The sequence below is a fragment of the Scyliorhinus canicula genome, chromosome 19 (genome assembly GCF_902713615.1).
Source record: "Scyliorhinus canicula chromosome 19, sScyCan1.1, whole genome shotgun sequence".
Classification (NCBI taxonomy): domain Eukaryota; kingdom Metazoa; phylum Chordata; class Chondrichthyes; order Carcharhiniformes; family Scyliorhinidae; genus Scyliorhinus; species Scyliorhinus canicula.
In genome coordinates, this window is record NC_052164.1 from 18,249,873 (window position 1) to 18,271,086 (window position 21,214).

The 21,214-nt window shown below is 41.4% G+C and overlaps 1 protein-coding gene across 1 annotated transcript in view; it reads right to left on the reverse strand.

Moving 5' to 3' along the window:
• Positions 1 to 259: 259 nt before the first annotated feature.
• The window catches only part of LOC119954118 (serine/threonine-protein kinase 17A-like), a 59,546-nt gene continuing 38,591 nt past the window's right edge, over positions 260 to 21,214 (reverse strand). Inside the window, exons 3-7 of the mRNA XM_038779021.1 lie at positions 13,620 to 13,764; positions 8,111 to 8,237; positions 7,793 to 7,841; positions 6,351 to 6,530; positions 260 to 4,574 (exon numbers count right to left, since the gene is read on the reverse strand). Of these exons, the coding sequence (XP_038634949.1) occupies positions 4,313 to 4,574; positions 6,351 to 6,530; positions 7,793 to 7,841; positions 8,111 to 8,237; positions 13,620 to 13,764 (763 nt within the window). The 3' untranslated portion in view covers positions 260 to 4,312. The remainder of the gene's footprint in view (positions 4,575 to 6,350; positions 6,531 to 7,792; positions 7,842 to 8,110; positions 8,238 to 13,619; positions 13,765 to 21,214) is intronic.

The following is a 21,214-nucleotide window of genomic DNA, read 5'->3' on the forward strand; positions in this document are numbered from 1 at the left end:
CGCCGTGAGGCAGCAGTGCTGACACTGCGCCACCGTGTTGCCCTAATTTCTCCCAAGAGGAAACAGTTTGGCTCCATCTATCCCATCAAATCCTTTGGACTTTTTAAAAACACCTCATATTGGTCACCTCTTAATCTCCTGGCTTCAAGGGAAACCAAGGTAGTCTATGGAACCCATTCTAATAATTTCACTCTTTCAGCCCCAGTCTCTTTCCAAACGGTTGAATAACATTTGATTTTCAATTAACGAAAGGAAGCTGTTGAATTAAATAATATGTTTTATTGTTGTAAAAAAAAACAGCACATTACAAGGACAATGTCAAACAGTACCTTTGTCATTAGTTTGGCTGTCACGAATATTGCAAAGAAATGTACATTATGTTCTTGTTTGTGGAGGTGCCGATTAAAGCAGCATTTTAAAGGAAAAATAATTACAATTATTACATTTCAAAAATTTGGTGCAACGAGCATGCCCTATATTAAGGATTTATCATCAGACATACATACACATCCAGTGGAATTACAATAGTTAATTATGAAGTTTGAATATTTATCCACCTGATTCCCAATATAATAGTTATATTCGGTGTGAAGCCTGTGCTCATGTCATTGCTTTGTACACCAAGATGTGACACCTTTACATTACTATTGAAGCATTTCTTGTGTGATGTGAAAGGCATATTTTCTGCTAATTCCAACCCATTCAAGCAAAAGGTGGAAAACGCAGTTTTTCCCTCACATGTACCATTTGGTCTTTGGGCTCAAATCGTCTCCAACATGTATTGGTGTGAGAAAGTATATATGTACGGCTTGTTCATTCTAAGATATTGTTCTCCTTTCATTTATCATTCTGCAACATATGTCCCCATCTGTATTTAGCACCGTCTATAATTAGCACTGTCTATTCTCCCAATCTTCAGGCGTGCTCCTTTTGAAAGACTACTGGCAGAATGATCTCCTTTCGGGATCGCAAGTGTCGAAACACAGATTTATTTTCTTCTTTGAAGGTTAAGCATGTTCAAATTCCCAGATGGATTAACAATCGCAGAAAAATGGAGCAGAGAGCAATTTGTCTGGGTTAAATGTCCATATCAGAACATCACTTGTTTCGAAACCCACAGAGAAAGGAAGACAGGAATAGATGCTGCTTTAACATTCGACCCACCTTTGGCTATTATTTAATCATTAGTCGATTTAACATAAACTGGTTAATGATTCCTGGAATAGTGAGTGGTTGTCCCCAACGTACACAAAGCAAGTTGCATCACTAAACAACAAATGTTTTACCGTGACTGTGTCAGTTTTCTTTTTCAAAATTAAGAAACATGGGTCCCTCCCTCAAGTTAGCCTGACAGTCACTTCTGGTCACAAGGCAGATTTAACATTTATCAATAATAAAAAAATAATCACATTTTCACCAGACCACTATTGAGCAATCCTATTCCTATCTCTGACATTCTGGCACTATGGTCTTTGCTTCTCTTCCTCATTGCCACACAAATACATTAAAGTAACTCTGTATGGTCTGGAACATAATTCTGTGCTCTGGAAAATGTAGCCCCTTACTGAACAAGATGTGATCTGTTGGAAAATACCTCCTATCAGTACTGACCTACAGCACTGGTACAGAATGGAAAAAAAATAATGAAAATCGCTTATTGTCACGAGTAGGCTTCAATGAAGTTACTGTGAAAAGCCCCTAGTCGCCACATTCCGGCGCCTGTCCGGGGAGGCTGGTACAGGAATAACCCCAATGCTACTTTATGCAGGAGATGCCCATTGAAACATAAAACAAACTCTCCCCTTGTAGATTAAACATCGTCTTTACATTTGGCCAACCTACTCTGCATGAAGAACATGTCTGAATAACTCTTTCATACCACGGAGAAGAAAATACAATACAAAATTCCACATCTCAAAAGGCATTGAGCTCTTTTAAAAAAAAAATTTAGAGTACCCAATTCATTTTTTCCAATTAAAAGGCAATTTAGCTTGTTCAATCCACCTACCTTGCACATCTTTGTGTTGGGGGCGAAACCCACGCAAACACGGGGAGAATGTGCAAACTCCACACGGACAGTGACCCAGAGGCATTGAGCTCTTTGACGTACAACAGGAAATATTGCGAGAAATAACTTTTCACTTAAGTTGAGTGATAAGCCCGATGGCCACGTATGCTGTGTGGATAGATTCAGTTTTGCAATTTCGATACATCTTGCAGTCCACAGTTTTTATTTTGGTCTAAATTAGTCAGGATTTTAAGGGAAGGCAACAGAAGGAGGGCTGATTGTACATTCTTGTACAAATAACACTGGCTGTCGTAATTTTTTTGGAAAGAAAATGTTTGTTTTATTATGCAGAGCTCCTCTATCTATCCATCCCTCCTCTAATTAAGTTCATGTTGAACGTGCAAACACAAAAGGTCAGGATTAGACCATACCCGGAAGCACAGGCAGTGGCTTTTGCTAATGAGACCTCATACATCAGGCCTCAAAAGTGAAATACAGCACATTGCTAGCATAATGCTACATTCCTGACTTGTTCAATTCTTGGTTTGAACATTCACAGTTTATAGTAGAGACGGGGTTACTTCACTAGCCTATACCGTTACTTGCTTCTGGGATTTCCTTACATTATTACATCAGTGACAAAAAAAATAAAGTGACAGTTTGTGTGCATGCTACATGTGCCACAAAGGTGCTCTTTACCTCCGACCACCCACCATCACTGCACCACTACCCACCCCCCTCGTCCCCACCCTGCTAGGGATTCCTATGCTCCTCATGCCTGGTGATACTGAATTAACTCAAAATCTATGCGTCCATTCAGATTCCAAACATCTGAATGTGCCTGGTCCCACAACGCCCAGCTGAGTATCAAGGCAATGTTAATTTTTAAAAATAAAAATGTGTCTTGAGACTGTGTGTCTTGCACAGTCTCAAGAACTTTGCAATGTGTGTGCACACGATTGGGGGAAGGGAGCCATGAGTGGATAATCACGATGAATGTCAAATTGCTTTAACAACAATGCTGATATGTTTCTGGAATATTCTTCAGGAAATGATTACATTCTCGTCCCTGACAAAAAACCTTTCAAAAATACAATAAATAAGGAAAGAAAATCACTTATTCCCTAAACCCAAAGACACCAAATTTGAGCGCTAATGCTCTACGTGTCATTATTTAACTGCTGCGCAACACATTCAAATGTACAGATTTACCAGGGGATTTGCATAAGGTGTCCTGTAGCTCACAGAACAACGTTACTGATCGTTGCATGAATTTTAGTCTCCACCGGCACTTCACCTTGGCATTTTCCTCCAATTCAACCAAGCGTCACAAGCTCAGCATTGCACAATTACAAGCTGAAAAAAAGGTCAGACCCTATAATTGAACTAAAATGATGAGAACCAAAGGGGAACTGTCTACTGTACAAAACATGGAACACTATTATTGTATACCTTCAAAGGAAATGAAGAAAGCGTACCTATTAACAATTTGGCAAGTTTACTGGCAATTTTGCTCATCGATTCCACCCCCCCCCAGAAATAATTAATGAATTGATTATTTTTAAACTGCTGTTAAAGGCAGCACTTAATTTCCATTTCCGACAAGAATAAAGCCCAAGTATAAAATGTTCTTCTATAGGGTTGTGGTGGAGTCAAGATAGTTGGAGACATGCTGGAACAAAAGAATTCTCTCCAGTTGCACTGTGAAGAGAGGCTCCTTTCACTAAATAGCTGAGTTAGACTCAAATAATGCAAACTTTTTATTTACTTAAAGGAGCAGTGCCGAAGAAAAGTTTTTTTAAAAACCACTGAGGAATGATACCTAGCTGCCAACAAACCCGAGAAAACCCAACAGTATTGGGTGAATGCAAGATTGTCGCTTCAAAAGCAGGAAAACAGTCTACAGCTTGCTTTCTGATACAAATCTTTCCACGTTGCCGAGATCAACCATCACAAAACTTATCTTTCATTAGTAAATAAATAATGAGATGCAGAATTCATAGGTTTGATTAGCAAAACTGCAGTGGTTTTCACCAGGTCTTTTCATACCAATCTCTCAGCTCTATCACCAAGCTTAAGAGGGCACTATTTCCCCAGAAAAGTACTGGACTTTTCTCCTTAGACCATGTGCTCTATTCCAGGCCACCCGCTCTATTTTACACCAGGCTGATGCCCAATAAAAAGTTAATTGCCCTAAGTAATGAAAGCCTGCAGAGCATTCAGCCATGTGGAACTCTGAGCAGCGAACAAATGCAGTGCTCGGTGTAGCTAGTTCAAGCCAGCGTACTTGCAGTCCCGTATACGTTAAGCACTCAGAAAATCCCGCAACGTTGTGAAAGGCTCCTCAAATTTGAACTGTTTGTGCACTGCCGCTCGCTCAATTTCAATGTTTTTGTCCAACTGTCGACACAGTGTGTAGGAGGCCATTAGCACCAGCTCCTCGGAATCAGGGCTGTTCTGTTCAGACTCTGACTGCTCCTCCTCAGACTCGGTTATGGGTTTTGGTACCTCTAGCTTCGAAGAAAGCCACGGGTGGTCTACGCACTGTTCTGCTTTTGCCCGTTTCCTTTAATAACAAAGCAGAGAATTATTACCAATACTGGTACACTCCGAATATTTAATTATTTACAACTATGCTCTTTAATCTGGAGCCATGATGTTCACCAGAAATATAAATGATTTGCAAATTTAATTTGGAGCGAGATAGATTTTTAATTGATAAAGGAATCAAGGGTATTGGGGATAAGGTGGAAGGTGGAGTGGATTATCATTTCAGATCAGGCATGATCTCACTGAATGGCGGAGCAGACTTGATGGGCCGAATGACCTACTTCTGCTCCTGCATCTTATGGTGTTAACCCATACATGGCAGACACTTTGCAAATGTAAATCTCAAAAAGTTGATGCAAGATGATTACATGGTGGCACTGTGGTTATCACTGCTGCCTCACAGCTCCAGGTTCAATTCCGGCCTTGGGTGCCTGCCTGTGTGGAGTTTGCACTTTCTCGCCGTGTCTGCATGGGTTTCTTCCGGGTGCTCCAGTTTCCTCCCACAGTTCATAGATGTGCAGTTTAGGTGGATTGGCCACGCTAAATTGCCCCCCCAAGAGTCTAAAAGGTTAGGTGGGGTTACTGTATTACAGGGATAGGGTGGAGGTGTGGGCTTAAGTAGGGTGCTCTTTCCAAGGGCCAGTTCATACTCGACGGGCCGAATTGCCTCCTTCTGCACTGTAAAATCCAAGATACAACATGAATACCTCATGTGTACGACATCTCTTTGTTATTTGAAAGGAGGCATTCCTCTGAATAAGAAGTGATGAAGGAATTGTAACACTCACAGCATAGTGTTTATTTGAAAGAGATATTTGTTTTTTTAACTAAGTTAAGTAGACTCCTGTTAAAATGTGGAGCAGATTTTTATTGCATTGTTTTGATCTGGGGAAATAGCAGTGGAAGAAATTTCTTCCAATGAGACACCAAAAAGTAATAACACCCCCAAATTGCTTACGTTCCCGAATCAGGACAGTGTGCGTGTTGGAGGGAAACTTGCAGGTGGTGGTGTTCCCATCCATCCGATACCTGCAGCCTCCGGGTAAAGGTCAGGGATTTGGGAAGTACTGTCCAAGAGGTTATCATAGATATCATAGAATTTACAGTGCAGAAGGAGGCCATTCGGCCCATCGAGTCTGCACCGGCTCTTGCAAAGAGCACCCTACCCAAGGTCAACACCTCCACCCTATCCCCATAACCCAGTAACCCCACCCAACACTAAGGGCAATTTTGGACACTAAGGGCAATTTATCATGGCCAATCCACCTAACCTGCACATCTTTGGACTGTGGGAGGAAACCGGAGCACCCGGAGGAAACCCACGCACACACGGGGAGGATGTGCAGACTCCACACAGACAGTGACCCAAGCCGGAATCGAACCTGGGACCCTGGAGCTGTGAAGCGATTGTGCTAACCACAATGCTACCGTGCTGAGGGCAGCACGGTAGCATTGTGCTGCCTTGCCAATAGTAGTGGGTGCAAAGTCTCTATCTAGACATGTTGCCTGGTGACACTAAAGTAAATTCTCAGTTTGTTAATAATAATGAAAGGAGGAATGTATCTTTCACATGTATTTCTTTTTTTGTTGCACTGCAGGTCCTACTTTCTTCCCTTCTTTGGCCTCGGTATCTAAAAAGTGTGATTTGTAACAAATCCCAAGTACTGATAGTGATAGAACCCCCAGAGAATCTGATACTTTGCTGATTGGGATCTTTTGTTTCTGTGTCTTTTTAACCAATAATAGCAGTTAGTAACTCAAATGGTTAGTCACAGGTGTACTAAAAGCATACCTGGGGTCTTTAATAAGGAGAGTCTGAATGAAATCTATAGCCAAATTGGAGATGCCTTCAAAGATGTCTTCTGAGTAGTCAATGTCCACTTTGGAAATATTGAGATACGTGGTTTGCTTATCATCCCCAAGGAAAGGCGAAATTCCCGTCAACATGACGTAAACCAATACTCCGATACTCCTGAACAAAAGATCAAAAGAAAACAGCATTGTGGCATTGTTATTCTTCATTTGAATGTGAGCCAAGCCTCAATGATAATGCCAAGAACCACATTATTCCTCTTGTTTCCAATCCAGGAGCAGGGTGAATAAATAAATCAGCATAATTGTTGACACTTCTAAAGGATGCATTCACACTACAGGTTTTGGTGTGAAGTGATTTCCAATTGACTCCAATGTTAAATACGTTAAGAGCCCATGGTGTTAAGGGTAAGATCATGGCATGGATAGAGGATTGGCTGACTGGCAGAAAGCAGAGAGTGGGGATAAAGGGGTCTTTTTCAGGATGGCAGCCGGTGACTAGTGGTGTGCCTCAGGGTTGGTGCTGGGACCACAACTTTTCCCAATATACATTAACGATCTGGAAGAAGGAACTGAAGGCACTGTTGCTACGTTTGCAGATGATACAAAGATCTGTAGAGGGACAGGCAGTACTGAGAAAGCAGACGGGCTGCAGAAGGATTTGGACAGGCTAGGAGAGTGGGCAAAGAAGTGGCAGATGGAATACAGTGTGGAGAGGGGCTGGTTTAGCACAGAGGGCTAATCAGCTGGCTTGTAATGCAGACAAGGCCAGCAATGTGGATTCGATTCCCATACTGGCCTCCCCGAACAGGCACTGGAATATGGTGACTAGGGGCTTTTCACAGTAACTTCATTGAAGCCTACTTGTGACAATAAGCGGTTATTATTATGCACTTTGGAAGGAGAAATGGAGACATCGACTATTTTCTAAATGGGGAATTGTTTCGGAAATCAGAAACACAAATGGACTTGGGAGTCCTTGTTCACGATTCTCTTAAGTTTAACGTTCAGATTCAGTTGGCAGTTAGGACGGCAAATGCAATGTTAGCATTCATGTCGAGAGGGCTAGAATACAAGACCAGGTATGTACTTCTGAGGCTATATAAGGCTCTGGTCAGACCCCATATGGAGTATTGCGAGTAGTTTTGGGCATCGTATCTAAGGAAGATTGTGCTGGCCTTGGAAAGGGTTGCATTCAAGGTGGCAACTCACCACCACCTTTGAGGGGCAATTAGAGATAAGCAAAGATTACCATTGACACCAAGTCCAGTGAATATTTAAATAAAAACATTATAACTTTGCATTTTTGGTGAGAAGTCGCATCCATTGGTAATTCTTATCAGGAACTAGGTTCAATGTGCTTGTTGAACAGAAAATTATTCCTAAAACCTACTCACTGCTACTCCAAAAATGCACACTTACCACATATCTGTCGCTGTTGTGATTGCCTCATAATTTAATATTTCAGGAGCTAAGGGAATTTAAATAAAATACAATTAGATATCTTGACATTTGAGTATTGCTGCTTGTGCACAGACTACTAACCATTTAACAACACTAAGTAGCTTCACTCTCTGCACAACATGATTTTGCTAGAAGCAATTTCATTCTCATATTTTAAGCATTCAAGTCACCGTGAATTCAGGTTTATCACACTTTTAGCAGTCATGTGTCATTGTTATATTGGTTCCTAACTGGAACAGTCAAAGGAAGATGATGCTGATGAAAGCTGACACTTACCTACGTACTCTGGAGTGCCCATAATTTCCCTGATCTCTTCGATGCTGTCCACTCTTCTCGACAGCCCGAAGTCAACAATCCGGATATTGCCCAATGGATTGCAGCTGGTCAGCAAAATGTTCTGTGGCTGAGAGAAGGGAATGTAAATAGAGTTTAAGTACATGTTCACTGTTTTTCAGGCTGGGAGCCCAAATACTGTCAAGAACACAGAATGCAGGCTTCCTAAAAGCCCTAATGCTTTGCCAGAATATTGCACTGTGTAAAACACAGTGCATGCTGATATGGAGTACCATAATCAAGACTTTACATTTTGAGTTTAAAAATATAGCTTGCAAGTAATTAAAAACCCGCATAACTTATAAACCAGACTGCATTTATTAGAAACACACCTGACTGCATTTATGAGAAATCAGTTTCTTCTTTATTTGCTCTCAGGATGTAGATAACATGAGTAAAGTCGCATTTATTGCCCATCCCTAGTTACTCTGGAGTTGTTGAAGCAACTGCATAACTTTTTAGACAATTTCAGAAGGCATCCAGAGTCAATCAGAAACTATGGGCTGGAGTTGCATGTAGATCTCGGTTGTTGGTCCAGTATTATAACCCTTACAGCATCAAGGGCATCTGAACAAAAGAGCTTCAGTTCAAAGTGATTTTATAACTGCAAATAGGACAATGAAAGAAGCTAGACGCTGACTGAACTGGATTGCATGAGAGCAATTATGACAGGGGGCATTGTGGACTAGAAACTTCATGTGCACGGACAATTTATTATGTTTAAAAGGGGCACGTTGTTCACAAACAAAACATCTGAAAATTATTTTTTGTTTACAATATGATGCAAACTTTGCCGCAAATGAAAGATTGTGCCAATTATGTTATGCTTACCCATAGAAACCCTACAGTGCAGAAGGAGACTTTTTGGCCTGTTGAGTTTGCACCAACCCTCTGAAAAGCACCCCACTCACACCCATTTCCCCCACCCTAATCCCATAACCCTACCTAACCTGCACATCCTTGAACTGTGGGAGGAAACCGGAGCACCTGGAGGAAACTCACGTAGACACGGAGAGAACATGTAAACTCCACACAGACATTCACCCAAGGCCTAAATTGAACCCGGGTCTTTGGAGCTGTGAAGCAGGAATGCTAAGCACAGCACCACCCCAATCACACCCCAGCACTTTTGGATTTTTTCCCTCCTGTAATAAACAAACTCAATATTTTGGGCACATTTAATTCAATAGGCGGTGATGAGAATAAATCGCTCGAGTACCCAATGTAGCCATCTGGGATGGCCACTTACAACCAGGAACAGGGAAGGTCGCAAAACATAGCGGGAAAAATGGACAATGTGAGATTCAGGCAGGCTCAGAGCCTGGAAACGTATATTTGCGAGTGAGGAATCCAGACGGTATCGAAACGCCAACCGATTAGCATTTGATGGCCCATCTCCACCAGACAAAGGACTGGTACTCGAGCGACCGGTACAATCCCAGACATTTTGGCGCCACTCCCTGTACTCGGGAAGCATAAACAACAGGGTCAATGACCGCTTGGGACACGTCCAGCCATCAAGGCACGCGCCCATTTATTGGTTCGATTCGAACATAGTGATCAGGGATCACCCAATTAGTGGGGTCCAAACTGAAGGACCACCCAAAAGAGCGTGAAAACCCCAAGCATAAGAAGAGAATCCACCATTCATTCGGCCACTCTTGGACCTGGCACCCCAGCTACATCTGCTTCTAAGTGCAGCACCACCAGAAGCAAGTTCAAGTTCAACGCGCGCTACCAGATGGATGAGCCTAGCTGAGCAGCAGTTACTTCTCCAAACCCGATAGACCCAGAATCGAACAATGGCCACTGTTCCTCTGACCTAAGCCGGATGCCTGAAGTTAAGTACAGGTTGTCTTAGTCGATAGGTGTAGTTTAACTAGTAGTGTTTATGTTGCATGACTAATTGTGTGTGTAAATAAAGTACTCTTGACCATGAACTAACTAACTGGTGTTTGGCTCTTTGATCGATAGCCGGTTGAACCTTGTGGTGGTATCATTTGCTACCTGGTGACTCTGAGCAATAGAATATTGATATCCAAAGGGAGGAGGGCAACCTCACTGACTGCCATATTTACAGTAGGTAAAAAAGGGCAACACCAGCATAGTGGCTTCACAAAATGGAGAAATGCACGCAAGTTATGAGATCAGCTCCCCAAAGTCACTGACAACTTCTTGCACCTTCCTGCTTTGCACAAGTGCAGTTCTACCAGAGGCAAACGTTTGTCTCATCTGTGTTGACTAGATTCCCTCTTCTCATCTGAGGCAATGGTGCTGCAGACAAAATATATGTGGTACTAGTTCAAAGTGGATTAATCAGAACCAGTCAGAGCTGACAGTTTCTGCCATTTGCCTATTAATTTTGTAAATGTTCAACAAATTAACTGTGTAGTTTTATTTCCACAGGGATCATTGCCTGCTTCACTGCAGCGAGCTTCTGAACATCGAGATCGTAAAACAGAGAATCCATTAGATAGGTCCAGAGAACATTAGATCGGTTTGCATTTGACTTTCTTACTAAATTGCGAACTTCTTTTTTATTTTGGCACTTCCATATTTATTTTTATGTCAAAAATACTGGGCGTTACACCAGTTGTATCCTTCAAATACAATTCCCACATATCACACAGTGGTATCTCCATAGTAACTTATAGCTTGCAATACTCAACATACATCAAGTTCAATATTAGGATGCATCAAAAATGGTCAGAGACCATTTTAAACTTAATGGGTTAAAATAATTCATTATTTCAATTAAAATTTAATTAACGTTTCACAATACGTATAAGAGCGGCACAGTGGTTAGCGCTGCTGCATCACAGTGACAGTTTCCTCCCACAGTCCAAAGATGTGCAGGTTAGGTGGATTGGCCATGATAAATTGTCCCTCAATGTCCAAAGGTTAGGTGGGGGTTTTAGGGATGGGGGGGGGGGGGGGGGGGGGGGGGGGGGGACTAGGTAGGGTGCTCTTTCAGAGGGTATGTGCAGACTCGATGGGCCAAATGGCCTCCTTCTGCGCTGTAGGGATGTTATAATTAGATCACTTGGATGTAACTGCTGCTTTTTATAATTTCCCTCTTTAATATGGTGAGGACGTAATATTTGCGATGAATGCAGGACTTTAGATATATTGGACTTTAAATGTGGCAATTTAAGGGGTTAAAAGCCTTGAGTCCACAAGTAAAGCCATTGACAATTCAAAGTATACCTGTTTGCATGTGTTCTTAATAGACTTAAACTAACCTGTGATACAGTATGAAAGATCTGTAGAACCGATACAACATCAGCTCTGATTTGACAGGATTGCTGTCTATTTGTATCATTACATCTGTGGCTAAGTGGATGGTGGTTTTCGCAGAGTTTCCTTGGTACACTTGCCATATATTAATTATCTGCCAGTAAAGCCATTTGCTCTCACAGTAGGATAGTTAAAACCTTTAATAGTGTTTAAAGCAGTGTAGATGTGTCAGAGGACAAGGGGAAAGCTGAAACAAACTAATTCAAACAGCTTTTTGAAGATATCCAGGAAGAGTCTGCAGGGGTTCAAACAGGATCCAAATCTATTCTGGAAATCAAGTATTACTCTGTGCCATTGGTATGTAGGATGGATTGAGAGCTGTATGTTTTCTTCCTTGTTTAATTGGGAATGGAGTAGTATTGTTTCAGGGATAATTGTAAGCTATTTTCAGGTGTGAGGTTTAAGATTTTGATACTGTATACTATGAATTCTTGCTTAAGACACATGGTGTGAAGTTCTAAGCTGACATCCAAATGCTAAAGTTTTCTTTTACAATACCAAATCCCTATTTCTTTGTGCAATCATTCCTGGAGTGAAGCATTCTTTCCACACAGTCTTACAAAGTGAAATAAAATATTGGGGTTTAGATCCAGTATCATAGCCATTGTTGGTGTCTGGTCTGGGATTGTAATATTTCCCAAACAATTTCCCAATGGCCCAAGCATAGTTATCCAATGATTAACTGAGCCGTACAGCCAGGAAAGTCTCATGTTTGATCTCTAATCTATGCTAAGTTAAGGTGATTGAAGGTAGAGCAGTGATTGATCTTAACGCCTTTGGGCTACATTCACTTCCAAGCATTTAAATGCCATTACAACATGCCTGTCCATTTACATCAGGCACGCTACTTGTTAGCTGTCACGGTCAGCAGCAAGCGAGACGTTGGTTTGTTTTTTTAAAAAAAAGAGATGTGCTCCTTCTAGTTCATTTTCAGGAAACAGTCTATTTCTAAACATGTGGGCTGAATTTGACCCTCGTTCCTTCGACGCAAGTGAAGCAGATATATACAGGCTTGAACTTTCACCCATTCCAGTCCTATACTATTTGTTCTAAAGATAAATTTATTTCTGTTCTCATCCCATTATTGGTTAGATCAGCATTATAAAAATTACTCTCGCATAGTGAGTTTCCTAATTTAAATTAAGGCAGTCATTTTTTCCCCCCAAATTAATAAAAAGCAATTATTAATTGCAGTGTTACGAATGGCATCCTGTAGTGAGCTGAGTGACAAAAAAAGACAATGGTCTATTATTGACTCTTAACCAGTCAAGACTTGCACCTTTCCTATCTGTTGCTAAACAGTTGCCACCAAAAACGAAGGAATCAGCAGATAATTAATATATGGCAAGTGTACTGAGGAAACTCTGTGAAAACCACCATCTACTTAGCCACAAACGTAATGATACAAGTAGACAGCAATCCTGTCAAATCAGAGCTGATGTTGTATCGGTTCTACAGATCTTTCATACTGTATCACTGGGTAGTTTAAGTCTATTGAGAACATGTGCAAACAGGTATACTTTGAATTGTCAATTAAGACCAGAAGGAATCCAATACATGGTGTGAAGTTCGAAGCTGACATCCAAATGGTGATATTAGGAATATAAGGAAAAGCCACCAATGTCACCTTGTGACAGATCTACCCATTTTGTGTGTAAAGTATCATTCCCATTAGTGGAAAGTATATAGGAAAATCCAGTGGGAAAGATTATGCACATGCACATCTTTGCTTGAAAAGCAAGGCTATTGCAACGTGGCTTAATGTATATCAAACCCTCTACTCCTTCTGTGTGAAGACGAAGCTTCCTGCTGGGGCATTTTGGTGCCTTTGTCACCCAGTGACTAGGGTCACACAGGAGTTTAAACCCTTGACTAACTGGATGAGAGCAAGTGGTCTTCCTGTTTGATTCAGTATGCAGTATCACCATGTCCAGAGAGCAATAGAAGCCGTCAAACCAAGTTTTGGGTGCAGATCAATAAGCCAATAAGAGACGTCCTTAACATTGCCTTAATCTGAGTAACCCATGGTGCAGGGACAACACCTTTATTCAAACCACAGACTTTGTGCTTGTGTTTTCTGGTTATGCAGAATTGGCAGGAACGAACCCAAAACATCAAACTATTCTGAGTTTAATGTGCGAAAGAATAACCTTACCTTTAGGTCTAGATGCACTATATTATTCCCATGCAAATAGGAAACTCCATCCAGGATCTGACACACAAGGCGGATGACATCTTTCTCCTTGAAGGCCTCGTCCTTGTCAGCAACACACTGGTTAAAGATTTCGCCACCTGCAGCACTAAAGTGTGAAAAAGTAATGAACATCAAACTTACTGGATGAACAAAGCAAGATTGAAAGTCTTGAAAATGTCAAGAATATTTTTGTAACCGTTTCCTCCACCTCATAAGGGATTCAAAATTCCCATGTAACAAATTTTGAAATGCTTTGATGTCAACTTATGTTTATCATTTGTCTGGATACTCGCTTAATGAGCAAAGTATCATGGTAAACTTGGCAAAGGAGTGTTTGTAACTCCTCCTCGGTTTGGGCAGGAACTTGACCTCTGGGTTGACTTTCATAATCAGTTGTAACTTCAACAAAAGACCGACTGTGAGATGAGCTGGAAGCTTCCGACTGGAAGCTACTGTCACAAACTGCAAATGCTGGGCTTAGAGGCTTCAGTGAATGAAACAGTGAGGTAGATCATCAAGGTGTGCGACACTTCACCAATGGAAAACAAGTCACACCCTGCATTTTTAAACAACTGTTGATATGGAAAAAGACTACCGTCACAGATTGCATTCTCCATGATTGTTAGCCCTTCCATTTAAGGAAAAGATGTGTCATTCATCAACCACCCGGTGTTACCGGATCGGGCAAGATTAGATTTATAAAATATTGAAAGCTGTTTCGCCATTAGGGCATTACTTAACAGTGACTTGGCGTAGAATTACTTTCCATCGAAGTATTAAACAGGTGGAATGGTGAAATATACTTTTCCAGTCAACGATCGTAGCTAGTACCCCTCCCTCAGAACAACTGACCAACTTTGGATAAAAACTGAAGTACATTATTTTCTGAAAGCCAGGATCTGATTGACTCACTGGTAAGAATGTGCAAACAATATGGCTGAATAGCAAGTTTCATGCACTACTATTAGTAACTGATGTTATTCAGTTTATTGGTGCTGTCCTGTAGTCGTGTCTTGAGCTGCTGTCCAATATGCTGCTTTGCTTGACTTACCAACTATTGTGAAAAAATACATATTTGTAGATTTGTTGCTTTCTCTTATGAACTCCCTTTGCTTTCGCTCGACAGAACCTGCCCCTAACACAATGAACGAAGGAGATTTTCAGGGATTTTGATCACTCCTTGGCCAACAGGTTAAGATGAAAACTATGTTGCCGAAGGCCAAATGGACGGCGGCTAAGCATTCAAAAATATTTCCAGAAAAGTTAAGAAGAAATTTTCATGGAAACATCAAAATAGGAAAAAAAAAAGTTGTTTTTGTTTTGATTACAGAGTCGATTACGACCTAAAGGAATTGCTTGGCAACCAACAGAGAAATTTTAAAAGTTTTCCAAGATTAGTGTAATAATCGGTAATTATATGCATGCCATGGTCAAAAAAGGCAATGTTCCACTTTATTAGTGAAGTATAACCCATTATATTTTTCTAGTGGGGGAAATATAGTTTCCACCTTTAAACCGTCCTCTCAGATACAAGTCCAACGGCAGGACCTGGGAGTCTTACAGCAGCTTAGACATGCTGAAGGTTAATAACAGTGATAGACAGCTGAACAATACTCTGTGTTAGTGGTGGGGCATATTTCAAATTTCAGTCGGTTCCTTGGATATTCAATAGCTTGCAAGCTAAGCGAATACAGAATATCAGATCACCTGACAGGTGAAAGTGCAGAACTTCCCCTCCCCCCCAGCCCCAATAATGAACGTTTATTTGTTATGTTGTGCATTAAACAGGATCAATCCAATCCTGCAAAAATAGACAAGCTTATTTAACTAGTGCTTATATATTGTCTATGCAATTGAGTTTTAACAATTTCTTTAAGATTGACCGCAGTCAATGAAGTCAACCCAATTACCTGCAAAAGCTCATTTAGACATCAACAGGAAGTGAACCGGGTGGGTTCTGATTTGATAAGATAAGCCCCAACAAGAGACAGACACCTTCCACAGAAATGCGGTCTGGCATCTTCACCTTGCAAACAGGTATACACACCCAAACAGGGTTCAGACCACATCAATTGTGTCAGCCTTTTCTCGGTCAGTACCACTCTCGCTTTGGAGTCAGAAGCTTCTGGATTACGTCTCCACGCTCTACAACTTAAGAACAAAAAGCAAGTACAGTACTGAGAGAGAGAGCTGCACCATTGGAGTTGCCTTCTTTAGGGTTTGAGGCTACATTTGTCCCTTCCTCCCCCGGTAAAAGGACACTTGGCACTATATTCAATGAGGATCATGGGAGTTATCCACAGTGTCCAGGCCAATTTCTATCCTGCAATCAACAGCACAAAAACATATTATATGACCATTATTACATGGCTGTTTATGGGAGCTTGCTGACATGCGCAAGCTGCCAACATTACAAAAGCACTTAATTGGCTTTAAAGTGCTTTGGGACATTGTGTGTTCATAAAAGGCACCAAATAAATGGAAGTCTATCCTTATTTCAACTCGCAACATTCAAGTGGCTCAGGCTGGCCAATTGGCATCTCAGAAACTGGGCACTCATGCCTTATCCAGTGTGAATCGGCAACTAACGTGCCTCAGCTGTTCTGACCTCAGTGGTTGATTATTTTGTTGACAATTAGTGAAAAATGGTAACTTTGATGTAGCTGCCCACGGGTCAGTGCACGAGAAAAGCAGCGGGGGGGGGGGGGGGGGGGGGGGGGGGGGGGGTGGAAAAGAGCATTGAAGCAACAAATGCTGCTGCAAATCGAAGATACGTCAACGGTTTGAAAGAGTAATTAGAAAACTTTGCAGCAAAAAACAAAAAAAAAAGTGTTTGATGTCTGTCGCGCATGCATTTTAACAATGTCCCCATTTATTTGCTCTCATTTGCCCTCCATGCATTGCAGCGATTTACTTAACTCATTTCGGTCTAAAAAATAAACTACCACAAACAGGATGCAAGAAAAGCCCACGGTCAGGCAGGCAGACCTGCATTCATATAGCCCCCTTTCACAACCACAGGGCTAAAGAAGAAGTACTTTTAAAATGTAACCTCTGTTGTAGTGCAAGAAAAGCAGCAGCCAATTTATGGACAGAAATCTCCCCTGAATAGCAGTGACCAATCTGTTTTTTGTGGATTTGATAGAGGGATAAATAATGGTGGATTCCTTGTTGTTCGCAAGGTCACATTTCATACAGCTAAACTTTTGATAAGGCATTTGATTATGAAAGGTGCCTCCTGCTGCCGCTGCTCTCTCGTCTGCTTTTCATGATCCCAGTGGCAAGGTGGACCCAAGACATCTGGATATGTTGGCAGCTGCATTGGATAGCCAGCACAAGGTGCTTCTCTGCGTTTGCCCTTTACCACAGTTCATGGTTGCAAAGAGTGGCTTATGCTATGATATCACTATAAGGCAAGGGGAGTAGGTATAAACTCCAATAACTACTTAGCCAGTACAGGAATTGAACCCGTGCTGTTGCCGTATTCCACTTTCTTAACCAGTTCACATAACTGACCCACCAAGGGATAAGTATTGGCCAGGAAGCCAAAGGTAACTTCCCTATTTTCTTCAAAATGGTGGCAAGGATTTTTTTTACATTCACCCAAGAGGTCAAATGGCACTTCCAACAGCACAGCGCTCTCTCAGTGCTGTACTAGAGTGTCAGTCTTGATTTTTGAGCTCAGATCCTTGAACTCACAACTCTGACTCAGAGGTGAATGTGCTACCTATTGAATCGCAGCTGGCGTAACTCTACTCAACATTCCTCTGAAAGCTCCTCTAGTTGCATACTCAAAATGCCCCCCCCCCCCCCCTTTCTCCTAGAATATTGAGTTCTTTCGAACCTAAACCCAACATTCACTGATCAGTACTGTCTAATTTACCTCGACTTTGACTATTGCTAGTTTGGTGATGCCCTTCCTGCCATTTGAACTTGGTTGCCTAATGTATAAAAACATAGTTTTGTTATCTGTCCATTCCCTTGAAGGCAGGGGGGGTATCTCTTTGTCTGATATTTCCTGATGTGGAGATGCCGGCGTTGGACTGGGGTGGGCAGAGAGAGAGGTCTTACAACACTAGGTTAAAGTCCAACAGGTTTATTTGGAAATGTGAGCTTTTGGAGCACAGCTCCTTCATCAGGTGAGTGAAAAGGTAGGTTACACAAACACAGCATATATATTCAAAGCCAATGATGCAAGATATTACTTTGAATGTGAGTCTTTGCAGGTAATTAAGTCTTTACAGACTGGAGAGGGGTAACCACCTGTTAAAGAGGGGTGAATTGTCTCAAGCCAGAATAGTTGGTAGGATTTTACAAGCCCAGGCCAGATGGTGGAGGCTTAAATGTAGTGAGACATTTCCTGACCATTGACTAAGATATGTATCTTAGCACTGCATGGTGCAGTGCACTAGTAACCCAACTTGGAATTCGACCAGACCAACTCTCATCTACTTTTCAGTTCCAAATTCTTCAGGTAAAAGGGAGCTACTCCCTCGGGAAAAATGCCTAAATTGAAGAAAAATACCACAAAGTGGTTGTATTGAGGAACGCTAACAAACATAAAGGGGGGGAAAAATGTTGACTATAGTTCAAGAAAACAACTTACATAAAATATTTTAATAGGATAAAGTTGCAAGCAATCTAAAACTAGATTGCCTGCCACTGAAAAATCTAAAACATCGCACTTCTTTAGTTGTAATTGTTCTTGGCTGTGCTTTCTGCTCAGATATAGCTTATCCTGAAATACAGGCTCTTGTCTGCATAGGGTATTAAAGATTATTACTCTGCCATCAAGCTGATTTAAGTACGATGTTTACCCAAGGCAGAATTCCTTGAACATTTCGTTGGTTGACATGTTGCCATATTTGTTGACTCAGGAATGTGCCTTCTGTAGCATCACAGGCATTCATTCTCAGATTTTAACTTCAGTTCCAATCACTTTTGTGTTCAGAAGGTCTCTCGATGTCTTGGTGGCCACTGGCAAAGGTTTCACGGGGGTCTGTAACTATACAGCAATTTTGCTTTTCCAGAGGTCTTTCTCCAAGGGAGAGGCACACTGGTGCAACTTTCAAAAGGCTGCAAGGAAGCTGTGAGCTGTTGGAATGCAGTTTGTGTCAAGAGGAAACAGACTGGAGATTTCTCTTTTACCTACTCCGCAGGAAACAAATCTTGGTTCCAAAAGGCAACTGAAATCATCCTGTGCGATTACCAATAATGGGCATTAATGCCAAGTGCTTCTTTCTGCTCTTTAGTGGAGGCACTCAGTCATTCATTTTAAATAGATTAACACTTTCACCAAATGGCAGAGGGAGACTGGATCTTCCGGCGAACATGTTGTACAATTTTTACATGGTGCAATAAAGGCATGAGGAAAACAGCTTCGAAGACTAGAATGTCTCCAAGATAAATACAGGCCTTTCGGCCCATGTCAGCTTATCCATCCAGAAAAATTGATTAATTAATTGGTGTCTTCCCTCTCATTGGATTATTTAATCGAATTGGAAAGAAGAGTTTTGTCTTTGTTACTCAATCTGGAGGAAGTTTCTGAATCTCGATCGCTCTTTGCAGAAAGTGGTTTCCCTTGGCATCTGCCCTATATGCTACTCAACACAGGTTTACTCTGCAAGTAGTTAGGCCAGTGACAACCACACAAAATTTCAGGAAAAGGTTAGCCACTAGAAGTAACTATGAAAAGTAAGGACTCCGCATTGAAGGAGCTCCAAATGGTACTGGTCTGATAATACAGGTACTGCAATGCACTATGGCTTCTGTAGGCAAAGATTTATAAATACAAGTCTGAAACAAAAAGAAGGAGACATCTTGAGGCCCTTATAATCCAGATTCTCCATCAGGCCACAATCTGACAATTTTTTTTAAACCTTCATGCCAAAATATCAATGTTTGGGGAACTTTCACCGAATCCGATACCTGAACTTCATTCTGACCAAGCAAGTTTTCTGAAGAGTCTCCCTTTGCCAAAATTTACAATCGGACCCCAGTCAGCCTTGTAATTCCATCATGGAACAACTATCCAAGTACAAGGCTACAAAAATACAGGGGTTAGAAAATAAAACCCATGCAATCGTTGAAAGCCAAAACAGATGCCTTCTGGGCCAAACTGCGGTCATTTTTAACCATGTTGTAGACAATAGGAAATGTCACATAGGTCTGGCAAGTGCTATCTGTTCAATTAAAAATCATTAGCCCCAAGTGCTCTCCCTCTCTTGGAATTACATTTCTTGGGACAATGTTAACGATTGAGATGTCACTACACTAAAGACTTCTGAACATGGACATATGTGAATGCTGACTGAGTTTGCAAAACTAATGATCTTAACATGTGATCAATTTGAGTAATTACCAAGATAAGACCAGTGAGGGGGAATCTGCAAATAGAAATCAAATAGTCACATGCTACAGACCGGCTGAATTTGGTCTAGTTCACTTCCTCATATACACTAACGTATCTCTAATTACAGACACTTCTTCCTTTGTAATCAAAGGGGAAACAAAGTATCTCACTAATGGTCCTTTGAAAGACAAGCTATCTATTTAAGAAATGTTATGTTATTGAAACGCTCCCACCAGTAGAAAAGGAGGCTGTGATCTTTATACCCCAAGCGAGTAAAATTGGTCTCTTGGTTCAGTAGTATCAATTTTATCACTCATTCAGAAAGGTAATTCTTCAGGCTCCACTCCAAGATGCAGTGCATAAACTGGGCTGATACTATGCAGTGCTATGTGCTGCATTGTCAGGGGAGATGTTTTTCAGGTGACACGTTAACCCAAGGTGTCACCTGCTTGCTCAGGTGAAGGTAATAAAAGTTGCACGGCTAAAGTAGAGCAAAAGGAGTTGCCCCAATGTCTTGACCAACGTTTATCCCTCAACCAACACGAAGAGAGCGCTTAAGTTTGCCATTTAACTCATTGCTATTTGAGACCCTGCTGTGTGAAAATTGGCTGTCACTCTTCCAACATTAATAATGATTATGCTTCAAAGTGATTTTCCTATTACTTAAAAATTCAATTTTGAGACGCGCCCATTGTTGACAAATTGATTTCCATCCCTAATTGCCCTTCAGAAGATTGTGGTGAGCAGCCTCCTTGAACCAGTACTAAGTCCATGTAGTGTACACCCACAGTGCTACCAGGGAGGGACTTCCAAGATTTTGATCCGGCAGCGGTGAAGGAACGGCAACATAACTGTAAGTCAGGATGGTGAATAACTCAAAGAACGGAATTTGCAGGTGGTGGTGTTCCCAGTCATCTGATGTTCTTGCCTTGCAAGATGGTACAGGTTGCTGGTTTGGGAGCTGGTGCTGAAAGAGGCTTGATGAGTTGCTGCAGTGTGTCTCGCATATGGCACAAACTGATGCCACTTTGGCAAGGGCAGTGAATATTAATTAAGCAGGCTGCATTGTCTTGGTTAGTGTTGAGCTCCTTCGGTGTTATAGGTCCCATACTCATCAAGCAAAGCATATTTCAGCAGATTACATAACTTCATCTAATTACTAAGAAAGCACTGCAGCACACATAAAGCACTAAATAATCAGAGG